The sequence below is a fragment of the Cataglyphis hispanica genome, chromosome 5 (genome assembly GCF_021464435.1).
Source record: "Cataglyphis hispanica isolate Lineage 1 chromosome 5, ULB_Chis1_1.0, whole genome shotgun sequence".
NCBI lineage: Eukaryota > Metazoa > Arthropoda > Insecta > Hymenoptera > Formicidae > Cataglyphis > Cataglyphis hispanica.
In genome coordinates, this window is record NC_065958.1 from 2,009,097 (window position 1) to 2,021,676 (window position 12,580).

The following is a 12,580-nucleotide window of genomic DNA, read 5'->3' on the forward strand; positions in this document are numbered from 1 at the left end:
ATATATATATATATATATATATATATATATAAAATTTATATTTAATAATTGATATGCATACTTTCTGTATTTAGATTTTATAAATTAAAATAACTGTAATGTTAGCGTTGGCATCGACGAGATATTATCTCATCGGTGGTAATGTTATTAAAAAAACAAATTATCAAATAAGTTTATATACTTTACAGAGATGTTTATCCGCCGCGTTTTATTTCGCGAAATATTTCTTTTTTGTTAGGAATTTATTAAATATAATTTTACGAACATAATAGATACAATAGACGATTCTTTGTTTCAAGCATAAATGTATTTACTTGTTCACGTTCTTCTCAATTTTTCGTCTACAGATGAATAACAAAGTTTCTGATAGGTATATTGTAAAAAGTAAACGATAAATGTATTTCTATATATCCTAGTAGTGTGTATTCTCTTTTTTGTTTAAGATTTATTAATAATTTTACATGTGTCACACTATGGAATATCGATTATATTTACATATATGTCTTCGTTCTGCGCTAGTCTATCGCACAATTAAAACACTGACGCGATGTTTCCAAGTGTAGCCACTACCAAAATTGAATGGTAGTTGTTCAGCTCGCAATCGAAATAGATCATGGAGAAGAATACTTAATGCAGAGATAGTTTCTTTTTCGTCCATCAAACGATGTTCGAGACAATATGTTCACAACAATATTCTTCTATAGTTCGAGCGGCAGTATTTCCCAACCAGAATGCGTCATATCCATTCAAATGTACTTGTCAATGTTCCATTTATAAACAAAAAGAAACAAGAAAAAAGAACGAAGAAACGAAAATTATTCAATCATGAATGTCAAGTCTATTCCACATTCGACATGTGTCTCGTCTATTTTCTTCAAAGAGCTTCCCACGTTGTAAAATGTATCATATGAATACTGCGAGCAGATGTATCTCTCACATATGGTTTTAACATGACGTAGAGATTGTAACTCAATATCACCTGCCGTGGTCGATGCAATACACAGTATCACTACACCATGTCTGATTTAATTATTGGCTCTGTGGATAGATAAATGTTGACCTGTAAGAAGTATGGTTTAATTCTGATACATGAGGAAAGGAATTGGATGGATTCTTGATAATCATGCATCAAATGGTATCATTTATAAGAGACTTAAAATCAAATTGAGAAAGGAAAAATATGAAAAAATAAAATAGAAACAGGAGAGAAAAACACAAAGGGAACTATCACGAAACAAATGCTCAAAATTGATGTTCTCACTCTTATTAGAAAATAAATGTTACGAACGTTGAAATATTAATTTATCATTTTGGATGTTCTTGATAAAAGAAAGAAAAAAAAGAAAAGAAAAAAAAAAAAAAATCTGAATAAGTAAAATATCTGAATAACATACAGTAGTAAAAAACAATAGGATTTAGAATTACAAGATTGATTGAGGAGATAGAATGAATTGATTAAAGCTGCATCAAGTTTAGGTTCAAATCGGGTCAAGGAAAAGGTAGATGTATCGTTTCCGATACTTGATTTTTTTATTTTCTTGGACTACGTCGACGCCGGCCATCCCTGTTTCTGTCAGCACGTCTCATCTCTTCTAATCTGCGCGCATGTTCGGCCATGTGTTGCCGTCGCATTTCCTCTTTGACGACTATCTGCACACACAATTGTTCAAAATTTTATAATAATATTTCATCATCAATCCATTTATTTGTTTGAAACTTGTTATAATTTTCCGGAATGGGAAATATTTTCAATCAATCGACAAAATAAAGTGTTAAGTGATAAAATTATAAAACAATTGTCAAAAGCATAGGTTATTTTACTTTATATTTTACTTTATATTTACTTTATTCTATTAAATATTTCATATGAAGAACTTCTACATATCTTATTATTATTTCTTATAGCTTTTTAATGTTCATTGGATTTACCCACTTGCTCATTTGTAAGCGGCAGCCAGTATATGCAAGGTGTCGCCTTCGTCTTTCTGAATAGATCATCTAAGAGCTTGGCTGGCGGTGGATCATCCTCCTTCTTCTTAAATTTACGAGCCGGTGCCGATAAATGCGCGTCTAATGTGGGAGTTCGACTCCTCGCTCGTCGCTTTTTGTCGTGTTCCTTTTTCTCACGTTCCTTCTCCCTAATGTGCTGTTGGCCATCCTCTTTTCCTAAATCCCATTCTCTCACTACAGTCACCTAATATATGAACATGTCTCGTTGAATTGACCCAAAATGCTCTGATGTTTTAAACAATCATGAGCGAGATGTGTAAGTTTTCACCTTATTTGTGAAACTTTTTACCTTAGTTGTGTTGATTTTTTCATCGCGACTCCAATCTTGCTGCCATGGATCAGTCGAGAGTGGCTCGGCTTTGCGAGCGACTGGTTGTTCCTTGGATGATTCTCGTGCAGCCTCCATGTCCTCCTTTGTGGCGTACTCCACATGAAGCTTCTTCGGATTAGACATAGGCCACGAGATTCCGTGAAGTGCTTGCCTCGTCTCAAAAGCTTGATCCTCGTTAGAATACTATTATGTTAAAATAATGATGAAGTATTGAGTTATAGTTCATTGTGATTAAATATTCTACTATAATTTATTGTGATAATTGTAACATTCTATTTTTATATAATCGCACCTCAACAATGCATTTAGACTTAATTCGATCCATCCAGAATCCATTTTCCACGATGGTGCCGGTACGTGAAAGAAGTTCCTTGATCTGATTTAATGTAAAAGGGCGAACTAGATTCTTGATCAGGAGAATATTGGTAGGCTTGGACGTAGGCGGACTCGGTGATTTCACGTGCGGCATTTCTTTCACGATCGATATCTTCCGCCTCGCTGCTATGTAGGAAAAATTGAAACATTGCATATCTCAGATAAACATTTGTCGATTCTAACAAATTACGAAAACTAAATTACATACCAATGTGATTATCCGCTTTTCCATTGCCCTTTTTAGCAGTGCCATTCTTCTGTAAGTTTTCATCTGTTATTTTATTATCATTTGTACTGTCACTGGAATTGTGCCGTTTATCGTTATTTCTATGACGATCTTTATCCTCGTCATCATCCTTCGAGAGACGAACCTCGTTGATAGATAATGGTTTTGCACCCGGTACCAATGCCTATCGATATTATCGTTATTGAATTTCAATATTCAAAAATGAAAATGAAATGTATAATAAAAGGAAGTTACCTTGAGTGAATCAGTCGAGATAGAAAACGAGGGTGCGGTATCTGTAGAAAGCGCAGTTCCCCATCGACGTTTCCTCGGCATACATTTCGGTTCTTGTTCGCTGCCGTTTTCCTGAAATATACACTCGCGTATAATACAATTTAAAAAAAAAAATGTTCTTTCATAACATTAATAAAGCGTTCAACATCATATACCTTATTTTGACTATTAGACTCATTGTCGACGCTTGCATCAGCATCGTCTTTTTTCACTTCGTTTTTTTCAGATAATATCCTTGCCGAACTGAAAAACGGGTAGAAATTATTAGATTTGATATATTAACCTTATGCATTATTGATCATTCAAGTATCTATATAACATTTATTCATATAGGACAAGAATCGAAATAATAAGTTTAAGAACTAATAAATTAAAAATTAAGAAAATTAAGAAATAATAAATTATTTGTTTAATAATTATTAAATAATTAAAAATTTAAATAAAATCTGCAAATAATGATATATTCAAGAACTTTCAGTAATATCTATTATAAATTACACATTTTTTTTTTTTCAGATATAAAATTCCCTTGTTAAGGAGAAATACTGATGTAAGGATAATTATTCTTACAATGATCTCTTCAAGTTGACTTTCACAGGCTTGTGAGCGACCGTCTGAGTGCCGGTTGGTGCAATTTGCTCTAATTTTTCAATTGTATTTTCTTCTGATTTATCCTGCACAGTTTCACACTGCTCAATTTCCATTTTTTCTACATTGTTTGATTGAGAATTTGTTCTTTCTGGCGAAACCGATCGTTCTTTATCATTTCCTTGTGAATACTCTGTACTTGGTTTCTCATCCTCTTCCTCTTCTTCCTCCTCCTCGACGTAAGGTTTTGTGACTTTACTGTCAACAGTTTCATCTTCAGAATCGGGTGTCTCAGAATTTGACGAATCTCTATATTTGTTTCGATGTTTTCTACGAATCGCACGTGGCGACGTTCGGTCGCTACTTCTACTTCTTTTAGGGCGCGACTCATCGTTAGAATCGGACGACGAGTCCACCGGACGATGCGTTTTCGCTTTATCATTTTCCTCATCCTCACTACTAGTGTCTTTATGAGCATTTTCTTCTATATTAGTCTCTTGGTTAAATATTTCTGTTGATTTTTCGCTGACATCTTCCACAGACTTCTCTTCCTGAACGGTGACATTGGCAGCGGGCTTCTCGGAAAGATAATCGCTGTCTGCGCTAGGAGTCAGCGCGGTTGTCGTGCTACCCGGCTTACCAGGTTCATTATCAACGATTTGGGCAGCGCAATTTGCCTCATTTGATTCACCATGCTGATCTATGTTTGGTTTATCGTCAGACAACAAGTTGGCTGAAGTGGTTTCAGGCAGGATCTCCTTGCTATCACTTACCTCTTCGTTGGAGTCCTGACCTGGGTATGAAGAGGAGGGATCGTTCGGCTGTTCAGCGCTACTGAGCGTTCTTGTACAAGAAACCAGTTGCTCGTCTGCCGAGTCAGCCTCCTCTGCAACGCCCTCACCACTTTCTTGCCACTTGCTACTTGACTTAACACTTTTCCTACTCGAAGATGCTGTATCTGATGATGCTTCTGATGTGTTGCGTTGCCTACATAGCTTCAACTTCTGTATCTCGCCAGGTGATGCATCCGCCCTCGCTACTTTCCATACAGAGCCACCATTATCCTCCTCATTTTCTGGTGAATCCACCTTCGTGTCCCTTTCACTAGATGAGACCTTTTCTTCTCGCCCATGTGGTATCTGTTCCAATTCTTTACTTTGTAAGCGCGTCTGTACACTTGTTTCCTTTTCAATTTCTTTGAGTTGAGTGGTGCTTTTAGCCACTTCTTCAACAAAAGCATCTTGCTCAGAAGGCGAAGTGGAAGGCGATTTCTTACGTCTACGCATTGACTTTCTTGTTGGCTTCTCGATTTTCTTCTCTGGAGATCCCTTTGCTTTATTTCTTTCACTCTTGCGCCTCATACCTAAAGAATAACAAAATTGCTACAATCATACATACTTAATTTATCCAGTTATCTGTGAGATTACAACGTATATTCATCTATAAAATGTTTGCAAGTTATATTAATGTTTCCACATGTCATAATATGATTTGATAAATTTTTAATATAGTTTAAAAATAAAATATTCATCTACAGTTGTAAATTTTAAGTTTTTATCAATTGAGGCGTCAAACGAATGAACATATATACATATGCACACATGCACATATCTGCCTCCATATTCATTTCGCGCGTCGTGATCTAATGACGATTGGCGGAAATATGCATTCGAGATTATTAGATGACAATCTATATCACTTGGACCGTCATTTCGATCAACATCAGTCCTTTTTATAGATTAGTGCTCAGAAATTCATACGCATTGCCGTCAATCGCCGCAGCCAAGGTCGAGGTCTTCTTCAAATTCGTCGATCGATCTAACGCATTTCGGTTTGTGGTTATCAGTGTAAATTCGCGCGCGAGCCTCCCTCGGCGGCGGCGATGACTTGGACAGCCACGGTTACTCACTCGATTTTCCTGTGCTGCGTCCGTGTGATTAATTAAAGGCTTCGTGTCCGCCGGCAGCCTCGGTGACACATAAATATGCCGCGCTCTCGACGAGAAATTGTAATTCCAACGACGCTATTCAACAATTCTCTCGTTCGTTCGTGCAAGACCCACCACACAACCGCTCGATCGACCATGAAACACGAATCTCACTAGATAGCGACTCGATGAATATTCTTAGCGATTCCGTATTTGAATTATGTTTATATATATATATATATATATATATATATATATATATATATATATATATACTATACATATATATGGCTAATGTCCGATCCATTTGATCCAATAGAACTCGCTAGATAAAAACAACAAGAAATTCAAAAGATCCACGGTCTTTTAATGATATCAAATGATATCTCGTTGATGTTTGAACGAAAAGATGTATTAATTACGAGAGTATGTATACACGTAATTTTGAATATATAATAAATATAATAAATATAATAAATATAATGAAAAAAGATATTTTTTATTATTTCTATTCTCTCCATGTATCTAATTATATTTTAAATTTATTAAGATTATAAATGTGTTTCTCAGATAATTGTATAGATTTTATATTAGAAAATTTCTATTCTAAGAAATTTTCGAGACAGTCCTTGATCGATAGCCAATCAAAATAATTATGTGTTCGCCATTAGCCAATCGGATTCAATTCACCAAGTGTATAGTTTGCCGGTGAATATCTAACTAGACCATAGATTAATAGACAGATAGCCAAAGGCCCGCATAAAGTTGCGACCGGCATTTCCGTGCAACACACTTTGCCCTTTATCGACTCACTTTGCCCCTGGTTCGAGTCCAGGCTAAATTCCTTTGATTTTATAAACAAACTTTGCCCCTAGAGCGAGTCCAGGCTAATTCATCATGAGACCAATGACATGTGAGAGAGACTTGCCTCTTATTGTCTCGCTCGCTTCTGAGACAATGATAAGAGTGAGCGAGACAATGACAAAAGTGAGCGAGAGGAAAATAGCAACGTGCAAAGAAGATTCGAGGATCAAGATCGAGCTTTTATGAATATTCCTCTTTCGCTCACTTCTGTGATTGTCTCGCTCACTCCTGTGATTGTCTCGCTCACTCTTATTGTCTTATTATCAGAAGCGAACGAGACAATAATAAGAGCGAATGAAAAAAAGGAAAGGCTCGATCTTCGTATTATCTTCTTTGGACGTTGCTATTTTCTTCTTGTTTGCTTCTATGATTGTCTCATTCCTATATTGTCTTACTCGCATTCATATATATTCGTCTTGCTCACTTTCAATGCTCATCGCATATCGCTACAAGCTTGTTGCCGACAAGTGGGCGATGAGAAGTTAGGACAATTTGTAAAAGAGAGATAAATATATTATTAAACAATAAAAATTTATTATTAATAAAATTTTATTATTTTTATTATTTTTAAGTGATATATTTACACATATAAAAGAAATTACACACACACGCATATATAAATATATATATATATACAGGGTATCCCAGATTAATGGGGACAAGACTTTACTCAATAATAATTTTTTTATTAAGCGTTATACAAAAAAAAATGATAAAGAACTTTTCAATTCAATTTGGTCCTCTATCTGCGCACGAATTTTGTCGTTAATATCTGGGAAACCCTGTATTTATATATATATATATATATATATATATATATATATATATATATATATATATATAATTAGATATTAATTTTTATTTTTTTGTGTAAAATAAACTTTAAAAAATATATAATATATCTGATTATGGAACAGATTTTGTATGATAAATATTTCAAATCATGTTTTTTTCTGCATAATTATATTGCATAATTATATTATTTGTTTATTATGAAATTATAAATAAAATAATTAATTATTAAAAAAGCAATTTTCCAAACATTTCTAAAAGGAATATGTCGTTATATAACGAAAAACGTAAATAATACGTCGTTATATAACGAAAAACATTGTTGTACGTAAGTAATACGTCGTTACATCGTCATAAAACTCATATTCCTTGTTGCTTTCCATTTACACATGGATATTGAAGAAAGACGAAGAAATTTTAATATAAATAATTTTTAATGTTTTTGATTAAATGGAAAGTATTACTATCGTATTAGATGCGACTTTTGACTACGAAAATTTATTACCATTGTGTTAACGACGTGACTTTATATTGGGAACGTAATTACTGTTTTGACCACTACTACGGTATGGCGTTGAAACCAATGAAAAATACTGGTCTCGCCTTCATCTAGGCCTTTGGTTATCTGTCTAATCTGTGCCTAAACTATAAAATACAGAATACAACTATCAGCTATATGTATATCGCATGTACGAATTACGTACGCGAGTATATTTGAAGAAATATTATCTAATTTCTGGTCTCCCACTCTCTCAAAACACACAGTTATCATAATATAATAAGCATTGGAATTTTCACGTATTTTTCGTGACAATTGTCACACAGCAGGTGAAAACAAGTGACAATGGCAGCATTATTTCGCATGAATTGCATGCAAAGTTTGCGCAGAGGGTTAGCTCTGATGACACCCAAGGAGACGACGATATATCGTAGGATAGCGACGACACCGAATTATTACGATAATGTCAAGGAGAAAACGCTTGTCAAGAAAAAGTGGGTGAGTTATGGCTTCAGCGTGACAGACGAGGCAGAAGATCGTCATACTATGCATGCGACTATGTTCGTCGTTGTAACTATAGTCTTTGTACTCGGATTTACTATCATGGCTTATCTACCTGATGTCAGAGGCAAGGACTGGGCGCAACGAGAAGCATATCTGCAAATTCGATATAGAGAGGAACATGGTCTTCCTCTCATCGATCCTAATCTAATCGATCCATCTAAAATAACACTGCCAAGCGATGAAGAATTAGGCGATACCGAGATTATTATTTAAAAAGTGTGTTGACGATGCTAAGAATTTTGTTTGGAGTTCAAGTGTCGTTGCTCTGCCTATCTGTGTATCAATTTAGTACTTGTTATAATGTTAATTGAGGATTATATATGTATTTATAATAAATATTGCTTTTACGGATTAAAATTTCTTTAAAAATTGAAAAATAAATCTACAATTATACAATCTCTATCTCTATTGCAGTCCTCAATTAAAATAAAATGTTTTGAATATATAAGTCTATATATATTAATATATTTTATATATCTATATATAATTAAAATTATAGATATTTGGAAAATTGGACATAGTATACATATATAATATTTGTAGAATAAATATCAGAGGAATTTTGTGCTGTAATATATAATTAGGAGCTTAATAATTATTTTATTTATGTACAATATTACAATACTATATTAATTATATTATTTTCTTTAATACACATTAAAAAATTTATTATGCATTCTATATATTCATGATATTTATAAAAGAAATTAAACTTATAATTTTATCAAATTTTAACTGAATTTAGAACGAGTAAATTAATCCGATTTCATTTCATCAATATGTTTAAAAGTATGTGTTTATTAAAGTGAAAATCACATCCTCTTTTTTTAAATTTAATTTTTAAGAATGTGCACTTTACTGCATGGATGTTGACGATGTCAATGTTGGAGCAACAGTAGTAGTGCTGATACTAGGTGAAAATTGGTTTTGTTGTTGAATAACAGATGGATAGAGAGAAGTGTTTTGTGGGAGAGAGGCGCTAACTGTGATAGGTGGCATTCCTGGCAGTGAGATAGGTGTCGTCACAACATGAGACTGAGGCACATTATATCCAGTAGTCACAGTAGCATTATAGACAGGATTTTGTTCTCTTTGCAGTTCTGAAACATTCACTATGCTTGCACCTTGAACAAAATTCTGTTCTCTCTGCTGTTTTAAGATATTAATTGATCCAGCTGCTGCTACTTCATAAGAATTGGTCACATTTGTAGGTAATGCTGTTGGTAATACCGGGATGGTTGGCATACCAGGAATGCTTGGGGTTGCTTGATAAGTGCCTAAATAATGAAATAGATATGTCAATAATAATTTAAATAATTAAATTTCACAAAGATATAAGTTTAAAAATCTCTATCTTTTCCTTTTTTTATTCCTTTCTCCCTTCTCTTTTGAAAATTTTATTTATAAGTTTGACTTTTACAAGAATCTTGGAATGAAATTTAATCAATTTTTTAGCAGAAACTTAGCAATATATTACAAAAAGTTAATGTATTTTAATTTCCATGAAAAGAAACTATAAATGAAAAACTGTTTAATTTTTTAAAATTTAGTTTGATTTTAGTTGTGCAATTCGAAAAATAAAGTATTTACATATTAAGAGAATACAAATTTTGTCATGCTTACCAGATGTGAAACTAACAGGAGGTTGATTCGAAAATGTATGAGGAACTGAACTGACTGGTGTGTAGTTGCTAGCAGCAGCACCAGTGAAATTGAGATGACTTGTTGTTTGTGTTTGTATATTTAAGCCAGATATATTCTCAATTGATCTGACTTCTTGTTCGTTTTTCAAATTTTTTGCAGTTTGTTCAGAGTTATCCAATAAAGCGGTGTAATTTGATGGAATGGATAAGCCGGGTGGTGTGTTAATAATTGGATTAATTTCTGCCACAGTAGTTGTAGTAGTCGTTGACATTGCTGATTGCGTTTGCGTAGTAATCTTGACATTCTGAAATTGATACACACAGTGTAAAATATACAGAAATATATAATAACAATAATATATATAATAAAGTGTTCAGAGAAAGAATTTTTAATAGATAATTTGTAAAAGCTTATAATGGAACTTGTTACCACATATGAATTAGCAGGTTTATGTTCTGGCACACTTCTAACAGGTATTCTGTGCAGATAACCATATCCAATTCCACATCCTAAGCTATTAAATAAGAATACAATAATAATATCTGTACACATTGTGCATTATGATTTTTAATAATTATTATATCTCAAACACTGTAAAAAGACCTTCCTGTACCTTCCCTCTCCACCCCAGGTATTATTAGGTGTAATAGTCACTTCTCTGCAGGAATCATCCTTAGTATTATATACATACAATTTAAGAGGGCGTGATTCGTGTGCCTCTATTAAAGTAAATAAGTCTTCACTTTCATGGAGAATAGAGTCTGCACCAATGATGTAATCACTAAATGGTTGTAAACCAGCCAACTCTGCAGGAGATGATGGATGTACTTCCTACAAATATAGGTATCAACCTTTTTTTACATGAAATGATATGTCGTTATATTAAATTAATATAGAATTTAAAGCACTTACAAGTACATGCCAAACATTTTCGTTGGCACCTTCAAACGAACAAAATCGTATACTAACGCCCAATAAACCCTGTCCACCCCATGTCATACTCGGTACAATTTTTGTTCGTCTTACAGATTGTGTTTTACTGCTATATACTGTAATTGTTAATTCCTTATTTACACCAGCCTTTAGAAGTTCCTTCAAGGTATCATTATCTTGGTCCTATGAGGAGCAAATATACAGCATTTTAAAAGATGCAATATATTCTACTACAATAATTATTGCAACTTTACAACAGGAATGCATCTTTATAAGTAGCAATTATTAGTAAACGTACTAATCGAGTATTTCCAATTGCCACAATAAAATCAAAAAATGCTTCAAGTCCTGCTTGCTGTCCAGGAGAACCTTCCTGAACCTATCAAAAAAAGAAATACAAGTTATCTTATATATATATAATTATATTTATATATATATTAATTATATATATATATATATATATATATATATATATTATATATATATATATATATATACATATATAATTATATTTTTTATGTATTATAAATAAAATTTTATTTTCTTAATTTTATTTTTCTAATGTACGTCTTCACATTAATCAGTAAATTATAGTAAATAATTGTCTATAATTAAAATTGTCTATAACTAAAATATAATATATAAGATGTTCTATATTTATATTTCTTATCTCTAAATTTTTTCATAGCAAAAGCTAAAAACAGAGTTTTATTTAATTTGTGTCATTTACTTTTAAATAGATTTTATTCAGATTATAATTTTAAATTTAATGAGAAAGAAAGTATTTAATATAAAACATTGATACAGCTCATGAAAAATATTGACTTTTCTTAACATCTTAATCAAAGGAAAAATAAATCTTGAATTGTTCAAAAAACTCGTAATATACAGAAGATTAATTAAATTTTCTACAATATATGATATTAAAAAAGGTAAAAATGACAAATGTATATGGATGACATTTCTAGTAGTCAATATGTCAAAATGGATCATGCAGACATGGTCTGAATACACATAAATATATAAGTAAAATAAGTTAATATTTTGTGTTAAGTTCTATTATTGTTCTTTCTCTACAACATTTATATGTAAACAAATTGTAAAAGTGAAGGATATATTTGGAGTAATTAAATGTTCTTGACAGCCACTTTACCCTTAATACATGATAACCTTCTGTACCGCCTCCTGGTATCTCCACGCTATGAGACGACCCCATTTCTGCCGAGAGCTTCTTAAGTCACTTGAGGCAAGCAGTTAAAAAACATTAAATTAATTGTTGATCGCGCGAGACACTTGAAGATACTCAAACAGCAAAATTACGTGGCAAGAATATTAGAACGCAACTACAGTGACGTCACGACCGCCATGCGGCATAATCTGGTGATATTGTGTGTTGTCCAACTTTATCTTTCAAATAATCCTAATAATAATATTCCTTTTTTTTAAATTATTTTCTTTCTTCTTCTTCTTGATTTGGCTGAGAGACTTCCCGAAGGAATTATCTATACACCATTAGCTTGATATATTATAAAT

General features: G+C 32.7%; 3 protein-coding genes across 6 annotated transcripts; 1 reads left to right on the plus strand and 2 right to left on the minus strand.

Moving 5' to 3' along the window:
* Positions 1–285: 285 nt before the first annotated feature.
* On the minus strand, positions 286–5,926 carry LOC126849764 (apoptotic chromatin condensation inducer in the nucleus). Of its 2 annotated transcripts, none has more exons than XM_050591975.1 (9): positions 5,734–5,926; positions 3,807–5,187; positions 3,392–3,479; positions 3,198–3,308; positions 2,925–3,126; positions 2,634–2,839; positions 2,300–2,524; positions 1,934–2,194; positions 286–1,650 (listed from the first exon to the last, which is right to left on the minus strand). In XM_050591975.1, exons 2-9 carry the CDS (start codon positions 5,183–5,185, stop codon positions 1,531–1,533), a joined length of 2,592 nt encoding a protein of 863 aa, XP_050447932.1. In that variant the 5' UTR covers positions 5,186–5,187; positions 5,734–5,926; the 3' UTR covers positions 286–1,530. The 2 variants fall into 2 exon arrangements, with proteins under 2 accessions (XP_050447932.1, XP_050447931.1); XM_050591974.1 differs by having other exon boundaries at positions 2,634–2,842.
* Positions 5,927–8,022: 2,096 nt separating this feature from the next.
* LOC126849542 (NADH dehydrogenase [ubiquinone] 1 beta subcomplex subunit 11, mitochondrial) lies at positions 8,023–8,827 on the plus strand. The gene has a single exon (XM_050591485.1). The coding sequence runs from the start codon at positions 8,252–8,254 to the stop codon at positions 8,681–8,683; it is 432 nt and encodes a 143-aa protein (XP_050447442.1). The 5' UTR covers positions 8,023–8,251; the 3' UTR covers positions 8,684–8,827.
* A 129-nt stretch (positions 8,828–8,956) lies between these two features.
* On the minus strand, positions 8,957–12,413 carry LOC126849522 (Golgi reassembly-stacking protein 2). Of its 3 annotated transcripts, none has more exons than XM_050591448.1 (7): positions 12,201–12,413; positions 11,346–11,426; positions 11,027–11,230; positions 10,728–10,945; positions 10,547–10,628; positions 10,094–10,418; positions 8,957–9,747 (listed from the first exon to the last, which is right to left on the minus strand). In XM_050591448.1, exons 1-7 carry the CDS (start codon positions 12,261–12,263, stop codon positions 9,326–9,328), a joined length of 1,395 nt encoding a protein of 464 aa, XP_050447405.1. In that variant the 5' UTR covers positions 12,264–12,413; the 3' UTR covers positions 8,957–9,325. The 3 variants fall into 3 exon arrangements, with proteins under 3 accessions (XP_050447405.1, XP_050447404.1, XP_050447406.1); XM_050591447.1 differs by having other exon boundaries at positions 10,544–10,628; XM_050591449.1 differs by having other exon boundaries at positions 10,544–10,628; positions 12,218–12,410.
* Between the last annotated feature and the right edge of the window lie 167 nt (positions 12,414–12,580).

Bases quoted from the DNA above. Each gene is read 5' to 3' on its own strand.
- LOC126849522 (XM_050591447.1), bottom strand. From the start codon at position 12,263: ATGGGGTCGTCTCATAGCGTGGAGATACCAGGAGGCGGTACAGAAGGT. The intron at 11,231-11,345 runs GTACGTTTACTA...TGCTCCTCATAG, and splicing joins CAATTGGAAATACTCGATTA to GACCAAGATAATGATACCTT. The intron at 10,419-10,543 runs GTAACAAGTTCC...TATCAATTTCAG, and splicing joins AACCTGCTAATTCATATGTG to AATGTCAAGATTACTACGCA.
- LOC126849764 (XM_050591974.1), bottom strand. From the start codon at position 5,185: ATGAGGCGCAAGAGTGAAAGAAATAAAGCAAAGGGATCTCCAGAGAAG. The intron at 3,309-3,391 runs GTATATGATGTT...TGTATATTTCAG, and splicing joins AGTCTAATAGTCAAAATAAG to GAAAACGGCAGCGAACAAGA. The intron at 1,651-1,933 runs GTGGGTAAATCC...TTGTGTGTGCAG, and splicing joins TGCCGCTTACAAATGAGCAA to ATAGTCGTCAAAGAGGAAAT.
- LOC126849542 (XM_050591485.1), top strand. From the start codon at position 8,252: ATGGCAGCATTATTTCGCATGAATTGCATGCAAAGTTTGCGCAGAGGG.